This window comes from Artibeus jamaicensis, unplaced genomic scaffold, assembly GCF_021234435.1.
Source record: "Artibeus jamaicensis isolate MK-2021 breed Jamaican fruit bat unplaced genomic scaffold, CSHL_Jam_final contig_2170, whole genome shotgun sequence".
Lineage (NCBI taxonomy): Eukaryota > Metazoa > Chordata > Mammalia > Chiroptera > Phyllostomidae > Artibeus > Artibeus jamaicensis.
In genome coordinates, this window is record NW_026521445.1 from 1,772,280 (window position 1) to 1,794,188 (window position 21,909).

Sequence of the window (21,909 nt, forward strand, 5' to 3'; positions counted from 1 at the left end):
AACAGTTATGGAGGAAATGGATGTAGCTTTCTTTCTAAAAGAGCCTGACCTTCTAAAATTTCAGTTAGAATTTTTTTTGAGTTTATAAAAGTACCTCTAACAAGTTAATTGAATATTTACAATTTTAGCTTAAATTTAAATTTTGGAAAATAAACATCTATTAAGTTGTTTTTATTTTAAGATCTTGGGCTGTTTATTAAGACTCTAATATGAATGCCGCTTATTTAGATAACCTCCAATAGTAAAAGAAATGCTTTGTAATTATATTTAGGGAAATCATTTTCTTTCTGCATTTTCAAAATTATATATACAATGTACAGCAGATCTAAGTATGAAAATAAAAGAAAGAGTAGCAATCTATTAGGTGCCTTTACTGAATTTCTTCTGAATTTTGGAAATATCCAAAGAGTTACAGGCTATAAAATTTAACTAAAAAGGATTATCAGCCTTTTCTACTTTAAAAAAAAAACCTCGAGATGTAAATTGTGCTATAACAGCTTTTTCTCTAATGTTAGAGTTATGCCTACAGTCTGCATTTTCCTTAGGCAAAATCACAGTGGTCCCAGTTTCAACTTCAATCACAACTCCAGAGGTACACCCCATGGAAGGCCAGGCCTGTGCCCAACCCCGCCTGCTGTATCTCCTCCCCGCATCTGGCAAATGTCACCCAAGGAAAGCAAATCGTATAACCTTTCATACAACAAAAAGCAAATCAATGCTGGCAGTATAATGTTTATTAGCAAAAGCTCGTAACACACTGGTTTGCTATCTTCTCTTCATCAGAATGGTAATGCACACCAATTGTCTTAAGTTGCCTCCAATAATATCCATTTTTATAGTTCTCTTCTGTTCGATCATATACATATATATATATATATATATATATATATATGGATTTTCTTCTTCCACCTTTAAAAATGTATAGTTTTTAATAAATGGTCAATTCCAAATACTGCCAGGGAAAAAGAGACTGGAAGCAGCCAATTTTGCCGGCCGGGCAATAATCACATCGTATATATGTACCGCTGGTACCTGAGTCAAATAAATACTCAGAGGAGCCATCTGGGCACCTCCTTCCTCTGCAGTGCCTTTTACGCTAGGGTGTCTGAGTGTCGCTTCAATGTCCATCTAACTTGGCATCTACTCCTTCTTCGGGAATCACCACTTCAGTCATTTACACACTCTTTCCAGCAAGGCATGGTATTCAAATGGGAGTCCCCGGGTAAAGGACTGCAGGTGAGCCTACGGGTGGGGCGGGGAAGGAGAAACCACACATTAGCTAGAGAGGTTCTGTTTCTTCCTAAGATAAGGCACTGACAGAAAATTTCTTAGGTAAAAGGCTGCGTAAGAATCCCTCGCCATTTACAAACAGAAAGGTCGTCTTCCATAAGTGGTGCGTATCTAGGCTCAGTTAGGTAGACCCTGAAAAGTTAGGGACTGATCCCTCGAAGCTACATTATTACCAGGAACAATTATAATTCACTCTGAAGCCTTGTGGCATGTTAGGGGAAAGGGAGGAGAACAGTCTGGGCACAAAAAAGGCATCAGACATTGCTTGTTTTATTCCACTGGTCAAAGTAAGTGGAGCGCTCAACAAGCATCATCAGAAAGATAGTGCTGGCTCAGAATTCCAAATCCTGTCGATGGTAGATGGCCATGATGATGGGTGTATCTCTTTTTCCCCCCTTTGGAGTTCATGCACAATTTTTAAAAATGCTACCAGCAACAGTCTTAAAGAGCATATACAAGTCCTCACCTATGGCTATGCCTAAGGCTCTTCAAAGAGAAGGCTATTTAATATTCTCAATGACAGCAATTTCCTCGCCTGCACAGTGTGGCGTCAATCCGTTCAAATAGATACTTTCAGTTTTCAGTAAAGGAGGCAAGACGTCCCTCTCCGTGGCTAGGTGGTTCACGGACAGGGTCCTCCTACAAGGTGTCAGCTCCTGGTTGTGGTTCCCAGCCAGTTCTGCGGAGAGCTTCCGCTTAATCGAGGTGGCACGCTGGAACTTGTCATAAATCTCCACACTCAGCCGCCTCCTGGTTTCCTTGAACTCAGCCGTGACGTTGGCTGTCCATTCAGCAGCATGGGCTCTGAACTCTCCCACCTGGAGCACATAGGCAGAGACAAGGCAAAGAGAGAAACGAACAGGATGGTCAACAAGTGCGCTTCACCTTTTGATCATTGGCTTTGGTGGGGTTTAAAAAGAAGACTAGGCTGTTGTCCTACTGGAGGTTTAAGATTTGGTGTAATAAGGTCAGATGTGCAGAGCAGAATGGCATTTTACATGTAGATACAGCTCTAAAAAGGAATCTGTGAACATAAACTCTTTCAATCAAATTATGCAAGAGGTACAAAATGTGCTTGTTTTTTGTGTATGGATCCTGTGGTTGAAACTTCTGAAGCTATAAAAAGAATAGCATTCTCTAACCTCATAAAACTTTGGGTGATTTTTTTTCACCTGTAATTTCAAGAAGTCTTTGGATACAGACTAGGCACCAGAAGCAGCAGGGCAGAATAAAAGCCCAGACTGGGTGACCTAGTCGGTTCTGACAGCTTCGAACCTGGCTGCAGCATGAGATGCAAATTCAGGGGTTAGAGACCAGGAGTGGTATGTACAGGAACTGGTATCCAGCCCCAGAGTGCTCACTTAGCAAACTGTTTACGAAATAAACACGAAAATATCTTGGTTTTGCCTTTAGGGGAAGCAAATGAGAGCCGGCAAGTCGTTTGAGGCCCGTTTTAGAAGACAAGTGAGTCCAAGGAATCATTTCTCAGCACATGCCTGTGGAACTGGAACTGGGGAAGTTAGGCACTTGGCCTGTCTGAGCTCTCATTTCCTCTGCTGTATATAGAACAGGCATCTGCACAGCACACACCTACCAGGACGGCTGGGCTAAAGGACTTCGCCCCCTTGTAAGAGCCTCTGTAGTTATTGTTGTGAGCTTGCCTTTTAAGGCTTAAAGAAAAAAAATACTGCCAAGGCTTAAGCATGTGCATCATGTTTTCTCTGACTTCTATAAAGTTATGTCTGCACTTTTGTGACTTAAATAGAATAATGACTAACCCCCTGGAAAATGTTATAATCCTTTCCTTAACCAACTAGGCTTCAACACTGTAGACGGGTTGCTAGGAGCATCCCCCACTGTGGAACAAGCTCCCATTCCCTCTGTGGCTGGCCTTTCTGCTTTCAGCCCAGGGAGCCCCACTGCACTCATTTAAAAAAAATGAAAGATTTTATTTATTTACTTTTAGAGAGAGGGGAAGGGAAGGAAAAAGAGGGAAACATCAATGTGTGCTTGCCTCTCGCACGCCCCCTACTGGGGACCTGGCCTGCAATCCAGGCACGTGCCCTGACTGGGACTTAAACCCACAAATCCTTTGGTTCCCAGGTTGGCACTCAATCCACTGAGCCACATCAGCCAGGGCTGAACTCATTTTTTAAGCCAATAACTATAGGTCTGTTTCCATTCTGTTGTTTTAACCTCCGTTGATTTTTGTTTCAAACTTTGGTATGAGGAATATAACAGATGGTTTCTGCTACAGTCTGAATGTTGGTACTCCAATCCTTTGTTGAAATTCAAACCCCAGAGGTGATGGTATTAGGAGGTAGAGCCTCTGAGAGGTGATTAATTCATGAGGGTGGAGACCTCAAGAATAGGATTAGTTCCTTTAGGAAAGCAGCCCGAGAGAGCTCCCTAGCTCCTTCCACCATGTGAGGACACAGCCAGAAGACTACCTACCGACCGGTTCAGTCAGGCTGGTTCTGTGATCCTGGACTTCCAGCCTCCAAAGCCATGAGAAATAAATGTTTGCTGCCCAATCTGTGGTATTTGGCTACAGCAACCTGATCAGACCAAGTCAGATTCTAAATATTTATGCTGAAGATTTAAATTATGAGAGGGGATATCCAGGTACATATATGTCAACATGTGTACATATATATATATTTGGATAATCATAGATGTGTGTGTGCACAACAAAATAGAAACTGTGCAAATATCTTTGAAAGGCAGCACAAAGCAGATCAGCTCTTCCTCATCCATCCGTAATCACGTACACACACACCTGATCTCCTTTTCTATTTTAAAGAGGTCTTTTATTTTCTACTTGTATTCTCCTAACAAGAAATAACTGCTTGTTCTCTGCATCTGAGGTTGAAAAAGGCAAAGCTGGAAAAGCAAAAACATCATCGCTCATGTAATTGGCAAGATCAAGCATTGCGTAATCACTGAGGCAACTGCTAGGAAACCTGCAGAGAAAGATGGACTAACTGATAGCGATTTCACCCAGACGGACAGAGCATGGTGGCTACCAGAGGGAAGGGGATGGGGCAGGACAGTAAAGGGTCAAGGGGGCCAAATATATGGTGATGGACGATGATTTGACTTTGGGTGGTGAGCACATAATGAAATGCACAGACCATGTATCGCAGAAATGAACACTGGAAACCCACATCACCCTATGAATGAATGCCACCTGAATAAATTTAATAAAATAAAAAATATCAATTATCAAAAAATAAGTGTACAGCAATTTAGCCTGAAGCTTCTCACTGCTCCTGTAAGGGCCCCTGTCCCACTATTCTTAGGTATGGGAGAGATTTTTGAATGTTTCATTCTGCTTTTCAGGGGCTCTTTGGCTAGAGAAGCACGGGCTGTATTAATCAGTGGTGAGAAACACCTAATCAACCCATAAACATTTATAAATAATTCCTGTCCCAACCATGTGTGTTGTTTTCCTGTTTACTACCCTGCCTTTCTTTTTTTTTAAAGATTTTATTCATTTATCTTTAGAGGGGAAGGGAAGGAGAGAGGGAGAGAAATATCAATGTATGGTTGCCTCTCATGTGTCCCCTGCTGGGAACTGGCCTGCAACCCAGGCATGTGCCCTGACTAAGAATCAAACCGCAATTCCTTAGTTCGCAGGCTTGCGCTCAATCCACTGAGCTACACCAGCCAGGGCCCACCCTGCCTTTCTGTTTAGGTACGAGTTCTGGAGTTCAGAGTCTGTACCGTATTCATTGGTATATCTGCTACAGAGAGGTGCCTCCGTGGAAACTCGCTGAAGTGCACCATTAACAAATGAACACTATCTGTACAGTTTTGAAATCATGTCTTTAATATACAGATTTAAGGATTTAGTTGCATCTCTACCAGTTTCAATTTAATTTTAAAGACTTACAATAGCAGCCTTCTTAAAGACTGTGCTCAAAGACAGAAAACCTAACTAATATGGTCATGAACAGAAGTTATTTTCAAATATGTTATTAAATTCTAGTTTACACTACAAGCAGATAATCCTGAATGGGGTGAAATTTGCACTTTACAATAAAAGGATAATTATGAATGAAAAAGTTAAAAATCCCCCAGACCTTTCCTTTCATCTTACCAATGATTTCGTAATAAAGGAATTGACCTATTTTATCTGAGAATTCAGATATTTCTAAATGTAAAAAGAACAAAGGTCAATATACTTTTTTTTCTAGTACAAGGTTTTCCTAGTAGTGAGGGCAATAAAATAAAGGGAACAGGAAAGAACCTACATTTTTTTCTTTAAGTCAGTGTCTGTGAAAAGTACAAGAACCAGCTAGTATATTCCACTTCCTCCCACATACCAGTGATGACCAAAGCCAATCAGCACTGGCCCCGAAGACACCTGTCTGAGGAGGCCCCACACCAAAGCTCAAGTCTTGGGGGCTGTTAGAGCTGACGGGCCTACGATGAGCTCGACTCTGGTGGTTTTATTCTGGTTACCAGTCTTTCACCACCATGACCAGAAAGGCTACTGACGTTCCCTGGCTTTGCCTCCCTTTTCTTTGGTAATGGTCTCCTATTATTTTTTTTAACCTTAAAAATGTCTTCTTAGTATTCATAGTAATAGATTTGCTCATCCAAAATTCAAATGTTAATCTACTTAACGGCAGATTTTCTATCTCCTCTAACTAGAATTAAAGTTCTATGTGTCTCCTCAGCACCTAGAATATACCTGGTACGCAGTGGACTTCTAACAAAACATCTGTTAAGTGAATAAACACATCGCCGATGATGAATGTTCTCTGGAATCTCGCACCTCAATGGTACAACTTGCAATAGTGTAGCACAGACTGCCAATTGGTTTTCTTCTCTATATACTAACCTTAGTTTCTTCCTCCTCCACTTGATTATCATTAATATTTTTGCAAAAATAGCCTTATAATAAACACATCATTTTGGAAATGGCTCCCCTCAACCAATTTTAGTCTTTTTTCCCTTGTTAGTACCCATTATTCGACCTCACGGTCACATCAGCAGCCTAGCATTCCACAGGATAGATACAGCATGCTACAACTGATGGACTTTGGGGTCATTTGTTGTTGTTGTTGTTATTAGGTTATGGTTTTTTTTTTGCTATTGGTAATAAAACTTTAGTGAATATTCTTGCACCCTTATCTTTGCTAATGTGTCCAAGAACTGCTAGAAGTATAAATGCTGGTTTGAAAGATGAATATTTTCAGATTTGGAGGACACTGAAGTTTCCCTCTAATTCGCAGTTTTCGTACTCAGGGTTTTCTGTAGCCCTGACAACCTCTGTCTTTTCACAGAAAAGAGAATCTGATTATTGGCACCTACCCAGAAAATTCTTTAAATATTTTAATAATTGCAATTTGAAATGTAAGTGGTCATGATAAATTGGGCAAAGAATAAAAACCTTCCTTAGACTTGATCTGAATTTTTCTCAGGAAGCCAGTTTTCACAAAGCCACCACGATCCCTTAGGTCGCACTAATGACACCCACAAAGCTTCCTGCAGAGCCAAGTGCTTCTACAAATTAGTGATTCCTGCAAATTAGGAAAAGGCTGAATGCAAGGGAAGCTCAGACTTGTCTGAGTCCATAAACTTCTTTAATTTCTTATGTTTAATTGCATTCAATCTCTGGAAGCATCTGGTATTCTCATCCACTTTGGGGGACATGTTTTTTCCCCTAATTTTTCCAGCATCCCCAAGAGTGGAAAGTTAAGTTCTGGAAGTCATGAGGGTTGTAGCCGAAAAAGTCAAAAACCGGGGTGGGAGGAGCTTAGCAGAGGTGGGGAGGAGGGATGAGAGCTTCCAGTTCTATCACTCACATTCTGGGTGACCATAGACAAGCAATTGTACCTTTTTTGAGCTTTGAATTCCTTATCTATGTATGAAATAAGGATGATAATAAATTATTTTGCAGAATAAATAAGTGATATGTGTGTACATTAAATTAGTGTAAGAAACTATACATTACTAATTATGATAATGAGATTGGTGATAATGATATGGTTTGCCAAGCACCCTTGAAGAGCTTAGAGGTGAATGCCAGATATGGAATAATGACATAGAATTCCAAAAAGGGGACACTTTGCCCTGGAATATAATGCACAGGTTCTAAGACTCCAGTGGCATCATGGCTTGAGGTCTCTTTGCATGTTGCACCAGAAATGCAATGGATTGCCTAACCCTTGAGTTACGCAGCAGGTGATGCATTTTATCAGACAAAGACAGGCTAAGGTGAAAGAATGTTTGTGTTTATATTACACTGTTATATGACTGGAATAATATTGCAAAATATAATGAATTTAACATATAACTCACTAAACATTCGCTCAGAATAAAAAGGACTCTCGTTTTTAAAACAGGTCTCTGTCAAATGAGAATGGTTTTGCAAAATGTGCTGGGCATAGTGGATGTCACACAAGATGATTCTAACTAGTGCATGAACGCATTTGTCTCAATGGCCAGGTGGAAGATTTAATACTTAAAAATACATACGTAAAAAAAACAAACAGGTCTATGTCATAAGATAGTGTGGAATTTTGTATGTATACAACAAGGTCTGTCTGGAAAAAGTCAAGTCATTGTTAATACAACGAGAATGGTTTGCACAGTGTCAACATAACCTGGCAGCCAAGAAGTGGACTGGAATGTACCTGTGTGAACAATGATGACTTCACTGTACTAGTTAGCGGGGGCTGTAGATACCACTGAGTGAGCATGTGTACTCTGTGGCTGTCACATTCAAAATGATCGAGTAGAGCAAAGAATCTGCATCACATTTTGCATTAAGTCTGAATATTCTTCCATGGAAACTATTCAAATGATTCAGAAGGCCACAACTATGGGCAACTAGTGATTGACAGTTTCATCTTGACAATGTGCCCACTCATGCATCATGTCTCATGCAGAGTTTTCTGGTGAAACATTGAATCACCCAGGTGACTCAGGCCCCTTACAGCCCAGATTTGGCACCCCCACAACCTTTTGCTTTTCCCAAAACGAAAATCACCTTTCAAAAAGAAGAGATTTCAGATCATCAAGGATATTCAGGAAAACACAACAGGGCAGCTGATGGTGACTGGTAGCTGATGGCGACTGTGAGGTCCCAATGTGCTCACTTTGAAGGGAACTGAGGCATCATTTTCCTTTGCACAATGTTCCTTGTATCTTGCATCCTCTTCAATAAATGTCTCTATTTGTCATATTACATGGCTGGATACCTTCTGGACAGACCTCATATATAGTGCCTGCTATGTGCTGGGCATTGCTCTTTTAAAAAATCTTACCTTATTTGATTGTCATAATGACTCTGACAGGGGAAATTCTATTATGTCCCCCATTTCACAGAAGAGGAAACTGAAGCTAGAGAGCTTCAAAACCTTAGAACACACAATGCAAATGTAGCAGAGCCGAGATTCAACCTGGGAGGTCTAACTCCCACAGAGAGCTCTGTCTTACCAGCACAATCTTATTAACTCTAAGGATGAAACATCGTTTGGTGAGTATAAGGAATATTCACATGATACAGAAATGCATCCTATAGCAGATTATATTAGGCTGAGGAACACTGCAATAATTTCCCCAAGATCCTCGAATGAAAAATGAAAATTGACACATGACATTATGCACCAGGGCTGCTCATCCTAACCACCAACGGAGTCCGCTCCCTCTCTATTGTGCCCTTGTCTTTCTACTATTCTTCATGATACTGGGTTTCAGAAACATAAGGCCCAAACTCAAAGCTTAAAAATAAGAAGAAAAAAGAGAGAGAGAAATAAAGGAGAGTTTTTTAAAAACCCAACCAAGGCCACCAAAAAAAAATGTCTTATTCCTTTTTTTGAATTCTTGTTTCTACATTCTTTTCTGTTTGGTCATTTTTTTTTTCTCTTTCTGGTCCACTCCCTTGATTTGAGTCCCAGTTTTCTTTCCATTACTATTGGTTTCCTGTGCATTTCCATTCATTTCAATTAGTTGAGCCTTCATATGTTCCTCTCATAATGGCATAATCAATAAAATACATTTAAAAAATGTCTTATTCCTATTCCTTAAAAAGAAATCCTGACCTCATCGAACAGTGATGTATTCATTCTTGGCCAGGTGACACCGTATCCTAAAGCGCAAATTCATATCTCTTAATGATGATAAAATGATATGTCCAAACTCTGAAGGTGCTCTTTTCTGTTTTCAAAGAAATTTTAGAATTAATCTTGATGCTCATTAAAGCACTTTAATTGGATTTTTATTTTAAAAAATCTTTCAATAACTTAAATGTATCTCAACTACCTAAAATAAATCAACCCACACCACTTCTCTGAGGACCCAAACTGAGCAAAAATAGCTCCCTAAAGCATAGCAGTGAGTGTTCCTGCAGCTCATACCTTGACTCAAAGAGGAGATCTCCCCCTGGATTCTGTATGTAGTTGACTTTCACATCACTCTCAGAGCCCAGGTGCTCTGAAAGGACGAGAATGGAGTGCTACAGTCCCTTGCCCTCTAAACCCCACTGGAGCTGCTCTCACCCATGTTGTTACATTCAGTGGACCATTCTCTGTCCTTATGCCTGCTGATCTTGACAGCAGCAAACAGCATCTGTCCCTGATACACCCTCCTTCCCAATCAGTCTTTGCTCTTAGCTTTGGAATCAGCACATTCTCATGGTGTTCTCTTACCAATCAGGTTAATTCTCCTCAATCAACTTTGTGAGCTTATTTCTTTTTCCTTTCCTCTTTAACTACCTTTGTTCCTCACTTTCCCTGGATGATCATATCTTCCAACTGTTTCAATTACCATCTACATGCTGATGACTCCCAAATCCATAGTCTAGGTCTAATCTCTCTGCCGAATTCAGTATCTGTGTAACGGACTGCTTATTAAAGATCTTCACTTTAGATGACATCCAGACATCACAAAGTCAGGATATCTCCAAATGAAAACATTTAACTTCTCAAATCTGTTTGTCCTTTATTCCTTATCACAGTGAACAGAACTATTAACTACTAATTTTTCCAAGTTGAAATTCAATATAATCCTTTATTCTTCCTTTCAGTCAATCTTACAGCAAATCAACCCCACATCTTGCTGATTTGCCCCTTCTCTCAATTCCTCCACTTCTTTCCATGGTCACCACTGCGGTCTTGTCCACCATTAGGTCTCATCTGCATCACAGCAGCAGCCTCCTCAGCAGTACTGCTGACCTAATGAAGTCCATCTCCTCAACTATATTCTCCACCCAGCAGGTGGGGTTCCTCATAACAAAAACAAATCACTCAAGTATTTTTCTTGCATAAAGCTGTCCAATAGACTCCCATCTCATTTAGGATAAAGTCCAAACTCTTTAAAGTGCTCCTGTGTGCTAGGGTCTACCTACTGGTTCAGCCTCAATTCTAACCGCTACCCCTCTCAAAGCCTTCTTGTGGGGGCCATCCTGAACACTTGTTAATTCTTGCTGAATGCCACTCTTTCTCTTGCCTTCATTCGTTCATTACTTATTAGTAATTTAATTTATTCCTAGCACAATTTATTCCAGCTACTAGTTTCATTGCTCTCCCGGTTTCATGGCAGAAGAGAGGCTATGTCTGCTATATCCTATTCAGTATTTCCATAAACTAAAAGGAAGTATGTAGTGGAAATTCAGTATCTGTGGGATGAATGAATGAATGAATGAATGAGCAGCAGACAAATCGAAAGTGTTTTGGATTCATGCTCCAGTGCCAACCATCTGCTTTCTAGTTGACTCTGATGGAATGATTCTGTTCCTCTCAGGAGGCAGATGCAGCTGGGTCAACTCATAGTAAAAATTCAAAGTAGGGTCTTCGAACATTTTAGTCTTTGTAGAGCTTCCTCATCATTTTCAGAAGACTGTGATGCTACTAATATTTGATCCTCAAAGTGAGGAACGTCATCTCTGTTGTACAGATCTCTCAAACCAAATTCCCTTCCCAGTCCCTTCTCCTCACCAGCCCCCTGTCCTGTTCCACCATTCTCACCACTCTGCAAGACAGTACTTGACTAGCCTACCCAGAACCTGGGCTTCACCATCCTTGGGGAACGTAACCTTTGAAGAAGCATTAGCATTTTCACTTTAGGAGAATCACTAACATATTTCTCAACAACTACAAACACTTATTAAGCATCTAATAGCTTTCCAAAGTAGCAAAGTCTCGCGATTACAGAGGCACAATATTTGCCTGCCCAGTAGTGGTTTCAAACCCTACAGTCCTCAGGTTCCTTAGATATCTCAAATAATACAAAAGGCCCTGGATATCACAGCAAGGTAATGTAAAAACAAGTGCTTTCCATATACTGACTCTTTTAGGGCAATTTTCCTAGATGACATAGAATTGATAGGATGCCCTAAAAAAGATAAAAGTTCAACTCTTCTAGAAACTTACAATTTATGAAGTTATAGGAAGCTCTTTTGTACCCAGAGGGAGTATTTATCCCTCCACTGACTACAATCAACCAACAACTTGGCAGATTTCTTAAAGGGGAGAATCACTGTCCTATTTTCTACCAAGTTTACCCTTCCTTCCCACCTACTCACCTCTGAGCATCTGCGGCAGTAATTAGAGTAAGAGTTACTGAATAAGATGAATTTAGTTTTCCCAATTAGATGGTAAGCCTAACAACAGAGACTGTGCCGCCTGTTTGGTTTTCCTCCTCATAAAAGTACTCAACATGGTAATGGGAACAAGCTAGATTCCTGAAAACTTTCTGACGGGCCAGGAAGAAGCCTGGGTCTGTTGACTGACACCGCCCTCTTCCTGTGAAAACACTCTCAGGGCCTAACATGTGGCTGACATTTGCATACGTTCTACATCAGTGTCAGCTGCTGCAGCTAAAGAGAAGGCAATGCAGAGACCAACATCAAAAATCACTAAAATGTGCATGCCCCTTGAAAAAAGTAAATAATTGATAGAAATGTATGCTGGGCAAGAATTTCCACCAAGGGAAAAAGAAAGAATATAGGAAGATATTCTCTGAATCACATTTTAATGGCATAATATTGAGATTAATAAATGTCATTTAAGAAATCAGTGTTCAGAGGAGTCAATCAACTATGGAAACTATTTTCTAATATTATGATTGTGATAAGTAAAGTGATAAAGAAAATAAAATTATATTTTTATTCTGAGAAAACTATATAATGAATGCATATAGGCAAAGATAATAAAAGTACAAATATGTAAAAATGTAAAGTTTGGATTTCGAAAATCATCTACTGATATTTATTATGTACCAAACCCTGGGCTTAGTGTTGACTTTTCTTGAGTTGCAGGCATTTTTGAGCAGCTTTTCTTTTCCTTTTCAATCTGCCTTTGCTGATGTTGTAACGTTATCCATGCAGATTCAGTGGGTAGCGTACCATGCCCTGAATCAACCTTATGAGGGCAGAGTTCCCTATGAGATGCTATTTATTTGCTCAACACACATGTCAGAATTGGACTTCAATTTCCAGTGAGAGTCTTTCTTATCCAGATATCAAAGTAAAAAAATAATACCTTGAAAAAGTCTTTAATTTTTAATGATATAAGGAAAATAAAAAAGAACTGTGAGTCAACAAAATGAAAATGCAACCTATGTAATGGGGGAAGATATTTGCAAATCACATATCTAATAAGTGGGTCATATTCAAATATATAAAGAACCCACCACATTCAATAGCAAAAAAGAAAAAGACAGAAAGAAAAAGGAAAATGAAGAATCCAATGTAAAAATGAGCAGAGAATCTGAAAGACATTTTGCCAAAACATACAGATGGCCAACAGGTATATGAAAAGATGCTCAACATCACTAAACTTCGAGGAAATGCAAATCAAAACCACAATGAGATGTCACCTCACACCTGCTGGAATGGCTATTATAAAAAATAAGAAATAATAAGTGTTGGCAAAGATGTGAAGAATAGAGAACCCTTGTGCACTGTTGGTGGGAATTTAAATTGGTGCAGCCACTATGAAAAACAGTAAGGAAGTTCCTCAAATAATTAAAAACAGAGCTACCATAGGACCTGGCAATTCCCTTTCTGGGTGTTTATCCAAAAATTAAAAACTCAACTCAAAAAGATATATGCCCCCATTTTCATTGCCATGTTATTTATAATAGTCAAGATACAGAAACAATCTATGTGTCTACCAATGGATGAATGCATAAAGAAAGTGTTAGACACACACACACGCACACACACCCCCCCCAAAAAAATGGAATATTAGTCAGCCATAAAAAGAATACAATCTTGTCATTTGTAACAACATGGACAACTGCAATGATGTTAGGTGAAATAAGTCAGATGCAAAAAGACAAATACCATATGATCTCATTTATATGTGGAATCTAAAATAAATAAAGCTCACAGTTACCGAGAACAGACTGTTGTTACCAGAGGCAGGGGATTGAGAGGAAGTGAGTGAAATAGATTAAGGTAGTCCAGGAAGTCAAAAGATACAAACTTCCAGTTATAAAGTAAATAACTCATGGGGATATAACACACAGTAGGGCAACTATCATTAATAACACCATATTACATATTTGAAAGTTGCTAAGAGAGATCTTAAAAGTGCTCATTACAAAGAAAAAGTTATGTAACAAGGAAAAACATACTCACAGATGTTGACTTACTGTGGTGATCATTTTGCAATACATATCAATATAGAATCATTATACTGTACCCCAGAAATAAATCAAGGTTGTATGTAATTAAACCTCAATTTAAAAACTGAAAAAATGATTGAGAATCTTTGAGTCAATACTTGTGAATCACCTCTAATTTATTAAAGTGTAATTAATTCTACTCTACACTGAGGTGTGATGAAAGGTAATTCCCTGCCCTGATTTTCTGCTTGTTTATGATTTCACTTCTGGAAAGTCTCCTTGTTTCTGCCTCAAGTCCGTCTTCATTGGAATTGCCTTGGTAACAGAAATGGTAACGTGACCTACAGAGAATTTTCAGTGTCCTCAGTTTGAAAAACGTTTAAACAATACAAGTCTTTTAAATGCTTGGTCTTTATCAACTGCATTTCTAAGATTATTTTTCTCCGAAGGACTCTACCAAATGCCAGCAGCATATTTTGCCAAGACAGTAAAGCTGATTTGTAAGGAGCTGTATTTCCTTGTATTTTCTAGGTCCCTGTGATCTGTTTCTGGGCCATACTTCCACAACAGGAAGACATAATGCAACCCTGACTTCTGATAAAAGAATAAACTCCAAGATGCACGCCCTCTAAAAGTGCCTGCAGGCTCCATGCAGTGAAAGTCACTGTCTCCCCACCAGCTGGGATTGCCAGAAATGACGCTGTCGAGTGTTAGCTAATACGTGAGAGGCTGTACAGTGTGAAACCATGCTGTTGGATTTTGTTTTCTCCAAAATCTAACACCCACTCACCGAAGGGTTGAGCATTATACCATTTTTAAATCTGCTGCCTAATTTATCTGGATGCACCTGTGGAGTCCTGCACATTTTAGAGTAATTCTAACTTACCGGTAACTTGTTTGATCATTAATAAATGAATAATAATCACAATTTGCTAATATCCTAAATGGTCCATTTCCAGAGGTGACCATCTCAGCAACATTTTTCTGTTTACTTGCTGGCATCTACTCTGCAGTGCAAATTTGTTGTCTGATTTGGAAATTTGGCAACTGCTAAATTTCGCTGAACTATGTGGCAAGACAGGGATTTCAGACTTTCTTTCTCTCAAAGTGCCTTCACCAATCATGTCCCTGGAATCACTCCCTTCTCATTCTCACTTAGGTACAAGGCCATTTTTCTGGCAACCCTACAATCTTGAATAGTCCTTTTCTCCCTGTAGATCTTGCCCTGCCGTATCTATATTCTCTATTCTAATTGACTCATTTTCCTTCTCACGTAGTTCTTCATTAACTAGGAATAATAATCACTCGATCTAGGTAAGCCAGTCCCTCTCCTGGAGTCCTAACTGGGTGAGGAATTCTATCTGAAACTCTGTGAGGTTTTTTTCCAATTACCAACAGTAGTTCTCCCCTTGTCTGCGGTTTCAATCTCCTTAGTTTCAGTATCCACCGTGAACTATGGTCTGAAAACATTAAATGGAAAATTCCAGAAAGAAACAACTCATAAATATGAAATCGGGTGCCATTCTGAGTAGCACAGTGAAAACTCCCGACCCACAAGGGACGAGCAACGTCTCCACACTGCAGACACTTTCCAGCCATTAGTCACTTAGTAGCCGCCTTGGTTGTCAGATCGACTGTTGCGGTATCACAGTGTTTGGGTTCAGGTCACCTTTGTTCTACCTCATAATGGCCCGAAGCACATGAGTGGTTTCAACTTTATCTTAGGTGTGCACACATAGGAAAAAACAGTATACATGGGGCTCAGTACTGACTATGCTTTCATGCACCCACTTGGAGGTCTTAGAACATATCTTCCCTGGATGGGGGGGGGGCTGCTTCAATAGTATTTCACTAGTACTTAGAAGAGCTTTAATTTTTCTTTAAAAACTATTCTGTTTAGGTGCAGAGCTCATCATTGTTTTTGATGTGGGCAGAATAACATGGATAGCAAGTCCTTTTCCTAAGGGACATTCTCAAGAGAACCTGAAGCAAAGTGGAGCATTTAGAATTTCACGGCCACTAAGTGATTTTCTTCCCCAGGAATAGAGCCAAAGGGGTTTTTCTGCCCTTGGCCAATGCTGGCTGCTGTCCGTTGGACAGCAGGGTTTTAACTTGCTCTTCTCAGATGCTTTTATCCCTTAATGACTTGAGAAAAGTTAGATATTCAAAGCAGGTAGATGAGCTGGAAACACTGCATCTGTAAAAATAATTTGAGGCCTACTTTGCATTCTGCTTGCAGAGGTTGCCTAGACTGTAATTCCTGATAATTACCATTAATTCATTTTCTGAAGTATTGCCATTTCATTGTACTGTTTAACTGTACTGTTAAAAAGAACAATTCAAATTATTCTCTTTACCGACCAGGTTTAAAAAAAAACTAAAGTAATTACTAAGTGCCACATTATCTTGACAGAATAGTACATGATGTTTTTCTTTGGTTTTCACGAAAGTATATGCAATATTCATAAGGTCTCCCTAATCTAAACTGCTTTGTTTTAGTTAGCAATCTCTCTACTTCTTAACACCATGCATATTAACATAATTGTATAAAGATTAAGCACAATAGCTTTAATAAAAACAATGTCAAGAAAAAATACTAACATTAATAATATTATAATAAAATCATAATATTAATATCATGATTCTAAATATCTTCTAAAAATCTGAAAGCATTATAGATCATGTTAATAACATGTAGTCAATAATATTGTGATAATTATATATGGCATCAGTCAGGGTACTGGAAATATTGAGGGGAACACTTTGTAAAGTATATGATTGTCTAACCACTCAGCTGTACACCTGAAACCAATACATAATTTAAAAAAATGAAACAGAACAAAAATATTTATACATATGTATAATGAGATTAACAGCAGTCTCTGTAAGAGAAAACAATGAAAATATAAAACTGCAGAAAAGTAGAAGGAATTGATGTGCTAGATTGGAATTAGAGATATCAGTATGAACCCATGGTTTTCAAGGTAGACGGATATGAAATAAATATAGGTGGAAATAGGTGTTTGCATAAATACAAAATACATTTCTTAGCTCTGTCTACTGGGTGACAAGTGCCCACTTCTTCACTTCTAAATACCACCATCCTCTAAAAGAAACTGTGACTCCTTGGAGAAATGAGCGATTCCAGGGATAAGGCAGAGAGATTGTTTAAGTTGAGCTTCAAACATCTGCTTGTGCCAGAAAGTAAAAAAAGAAAAACTGCCCCCCAAATTTTGGAGATAGGCCGGAAGACCCAGAAGACAGCTTAAAGGCTCTCCCATGGCCAAGGCTGGGGCAACTTAAAGTACAAAATAAATGATGATTTTAACAGATTATAAGTCATTGATTACAGCATTAATCGGCGAGTCTGGACTGATGTAAATAAAATTTAAATTGAGAGTTCTATGGCAAGAGGAAAATCACAAAAATCTCAAAGCATCTCCCCACAAAAGTTTACAGAGTAATAACTTTATAGTAAATAGACAATTCGCTGCTTTTTCTTTAAACTCGTTACCCTAAATTTATCAACATATTTAAATTGCATGCATTGATGAATAAATATTGAGTTCAATAGCTAAAGTACACGTGATTGTTTTCAAATTTAAAGTTGTTAAATCCAGTTAGTGTTCTTAAAATGTAAGCACATTTGAAATTCTACTGTAAGAGGAGCCAGGTACTATTTTTTTTTCTATGAAAGTCAAAGGAAAAAGTTATTTGGGAACCTAGGGCTGCCCCAGTCTCTGATTAAGTGCATTACCAGAAGCAGTGCCAGGACAAGTTGGAGATGAACAGCTGGGGAGTTTGGGAGAAGAGGAAGATGAGACGTGACAGCTACAGGTGTGAGAAAAAAGCAAGTCCTCATTTTGTTGTTCCTTGTTGACATTATTTTCAGAGGTTCATGCATGTGCTCCAAAAATAGGCTCTATCCATTTAAAAATATCATATTTAATCTTTGCAAATGAAATGTGGGAGAAAATATTCCATATGGTGTAAGCAGATGCAGGAAAATTATATTTCCAACTTCTTTTTTAAAGGGGGAATTGCTTTTAGAAGTTTCTCTCACAGGGTTAACTCTCCCATGTGGAATTGCTTGGGCGTGGGTGGTCGGCATTTACAGAAATCCTCTGAAATAATTGACGAGCCACGTATAGCTGTTCACTTTGACAAAGATGAAACTCAGGAAGGAGCAACAGCAATATAACGTGCAAAGATATTCTCCAGGAACTACTCCAGATAGGGCAAGTGGCATGTAATATTAATCTGCCCATATACTTCACTGCCTTTGCGATTAGCCTTATATGCTTCTGTTTTTGAACTCTTTGAAATGATATCAATTAAAGATAATAATATTCTGGGATGCAAAGTTCAATCTGTAGCATTAGCACAGAAGCTTCGGCTTTGTCTTCAAACAGATTCCTGCCAGAGACCCTTAGTCCCTGTCCCATAGTAGAGACTATGATCCGTGTGATGATATTAGTCTTCCTCTGTACTGTCTACTTCAGTGGACACTGCCACTCTGGCTATTAGAAACTTCAGAGATGGCCAGTCTGATTTATGATATTTTGTGGGCATAAACTACATACCAGATATTGAAATTTTACTACGAAAGCAATATAGCATATCTCAGTTACAAATTTCATATTACTCAAAATTATAGTAGTTTAGATATATTAGGTTAAGTAAAATATATTATTAAAATTAATTTTACCTGTTTCTTTGACTTATTGACTGAGGCTAATAACATGTATAAAGGACACACGGACAAAGCCAAAGGGGGATGGGATTGATGGTGGGAGATGGGGGTGACTGGGGTGAAGGGGAGTGGAGACAACTGTACTTGAATAAAAATTTAAAAAGAAAGAAAAATTAAAGTTACATATGTGGCTTGCATTTGTGTGTTGGATTCTATTTCTTTTTTTAAGGATTTTATTTATTTATCTTTAGAGGGTAAGGGAAGGAGAGAGGGAGAGAAACATCAATGTATGGTTGCCTCTCGTGCATCCCCTGCTGGGAACTGGCCTGTAACCCAGGCATGTGCCCTGACTGGGAATCCAACTGCGATCCTCTGGTTCGCAGGCCCGCGCTCAATCTGGATTCTATTTCTATTAGATGGCCTGGTCCATAGAACTTCCTTTGCTTCACCTTTAAATTGGACCATAGAGAATTATGCTTTTATTCTTTTATGAATGTGTAGAAAATTTTTCAGGAAAAAAATCAAAAGTGACCCTGAACTTTTGGAAAAGAATGCAAACCCCCAAATTTCCCCCCACTCAATTTCAACAAGTCAAGGTGGAAGAGAGGGTCTAATACTTAACCTTGTCCACTGCACAGAAGCAAGCGAGTATTCATGACCACCATCCCCAACCCAGGAAAGCACCGCCACACTCTACAGCAGTGAGACTGTCCCTGTCTGCTGAGCATGCCACTGTATTTCCACTAACTTGGCCACACTGTAATGAGGCTGCCAAAGACACAGAAAGAAAAGACAGGAGATAAAAGAAGGAACAATGGAAACATTGTGAAAGGAACAGCAGGACAGGCCAGCTCTCACCCCAGAAGAGTACGAGGGTTGACCCTGGGTGTCATACACACGAGATCGGAAATGCCTGCCCTTGTTTCCCCAGCCGTGCCCACTGATTATGGATTTAAAATTAGGGAAAAACAACTCCTCTGAGGGTAAGGGTGAAACACAGCAAGGGTCCACTGTGAGAGGCAAGCCAAGGACCAATATTGTAACAGCCTTTCAACAAATGCTTCTGAACAGTGTCTAGAAAGGCGGCGTGATGGGCATGCAGGCCTCCACCCCTCTCTGCTGCAGTCTGAGTGGTCCAGAGCATCTGCTCAGACCACAGAAAGTGTAAAGGATGCTACCCAGAGAGACAATGAAACGGAACTCCTTCCCTTCCACTGCTAATTTCCTCCAGCAGACCGGCTTTTACACATAGCACGTATGATAGCACTTTATGCTTTAGAGAACATGATTTGATCTATTTTTGTCTATAACCATTTAACAGACAGCTGTATTATAATGGGTTTCTATTATACCTTGGTTTGGTTATTTTATGAAGCCTGTGCTATAATGAGTACTAAAGGGGTAAGAAATATTCAGGAAGGTGAGAAAGGGCAGAGAGAAGAAATGACAAATCCAAACACCTGTACAGGTATCTTGCCAGTGTTCCTTGTTATTTTTGATTTGATAATGATTGCAAACCCAGCTTCACTAGCGCTCACGTTAAACCAGTGCTCAGAGTGGGGAGTGAGACGGACCTTTGCCTAGGTCTGAGGATAACACCCTCAGGGCTCATCACAAAGCTCTCGAAGGCCTTAACAATTCCCAAGTTCCCCTCTCACTACCCTCCTTATTTTGTTTTCCTTCAGATGTAAAAGTTGGCTGCTCCTACATTTTGAATAACAGAAGGTAGAAAATTCCAGGGAATGAGAAAAAAACTGCCAGTTACCAGAACCAATTCATTTTCCATTCGTTTAAAAATCTCTTCAAACTGCTAGGCTGTCCAATAAGGAGACACAACACATCAGTGACCACTTTGTGGAATGAAATACCCAGCTACCTGAGTGCTTTGCAAAAATATAAGGCTGGCCCTGGCTGGTGTAGCTCATTGGATTGAGTGCGGGCCTGCAAATCAAAGGATTGTGGTTTGATCCCCAGTCAGGGCACATGCCTGGGTTGCAGGCCAGTTCCCAGTGGGAGACACACCAGAGGCAACCATACACAGATATTTCTCTCCCTCTCTCCTTCCCTTCCCCTCCAAAGATAAACAAATAAAATCTTTAAAAAATGAGACTGTCTTACTATTCACGGGTGTCACATGTAGACAAATGAAACGTGTTTTTATTAGTACACAGGTTCAGAGAGGCAACGATGAGATATATACATCTAAAGTTGTTGCCGACCCAACTGGAAGTGTTAAATGAGGGGTGCTTGCAAAAATTCACAAAGATAACAAGGGAAATGGATTAATCATAGGATATTTCTCAAATATTAAATTCTAGAGCCTCCACATTTCCCAACTTCTGAAACGACACTTCTGAGTTACACGCTTTCATCTTACAGTGCTTCAAATCAGGAGAACCTACAGTTCATTTGGCAAGGTAGCGGTTCTAGAAGCAACTTCATATTATATTTCTAACCCTTTTTCTATTTGTGTTAAGGAAGTACTGTTTTATGAGACCCAGATTCAGCATACTACTATATAACCGACACTTCTAATAATTCCATAGCTTACAATGCTTATCAAACTGGGGAAACTTTGTTGTAAGGTTGCATCTGCTTGTCTGCAACAAGAAGAGTGCTCTGACTTGGTCAGTTTCTATTTGTCCCCCTTCCCAGACCAATGGTGATGCCCCACTGCCCCACGGCATGACCAGAACCACCTGAAGCCTGTCCCGTGGTCCCATGGTCCCATGTAGGATAAGGGAACTGCTGTCTCTCCTGGATATAAAACTATCTAAAACATGTTCACTTTTCATAGGCCTTAAACTACATAGCATCCCAAAGCCAGGAATATTTTTATTCCACTCAGACAGAAGTATCACACAACATGGATGGACCTTGAGGGTATTATACTAAGTGAAATAAGTTAGAGAAGGATAAACACTGGATAGTCTCATTTATATGTGGAATAAGAAAGGAGAAGGAAGGAAGGAAGGAAGGAAGGAAAGGAGGGAGGAAGGAAGGAAGGAAGGAAGGAAGGAAGGAAGGAAGGAAGGAAGGAAGGAAGGAAGGAAGGAAGGAAGGAAGGGAGGGAGGGAGGAAGGGAGGAAGGAAGGAAGGAAGGAAGGAAGGGAGGAAGCTTATAGATACAGAAAACGGATTGATGATTGCCAGAGGTGGGGGGTGTCAGGGGGAGCAAAATGGGTGGGTGAGAGGAGTTTATAACTTTAAATCTGCAGTTATAAAGTCAGTAAGTCAAGGGATATAGCATACAGCATGATGACTATGCTTAATAGTACTGTACTGCTTGCCTATTTATTTATTTTAAAGATGTTACTTATTTATTTTTAGAGAGGGGCAAC

General features: G+C 39.5%; 1 protein-coding gene across 5 annotated transcripts in view; it reads right to left on the bottom strand.

Annotated features, from left to right (window-relative positions):
- Positions 1–876: 876 nt before the first annotated feature.
- The window catches only part of KCNK2 (potassium two pore domain channel subfamily K member 2), a 156,367-nt gene continuing 135,334 nt past the window's right edge, over positions 877–21,909 (bottom strand). For 4 of the 5 annotated variants that reach the window (XM_053658165.1, XM_037159537.2, XM_037159541.2 and 1 more), the window contains exon 7: positions 877–2,108. In XM_053658165.1, coding sequence (XP_053514140.1) covers positions 1,791–2,108 — 318 coding nt within the window. In that variant the 3' untranslated portion in view covers positions 877–1,790. The remainder of the gene's footprint in view (positions 2,109–21,909) is intronic. The other variant, XM_053658161.1, reaches the window with a different exon arrangement.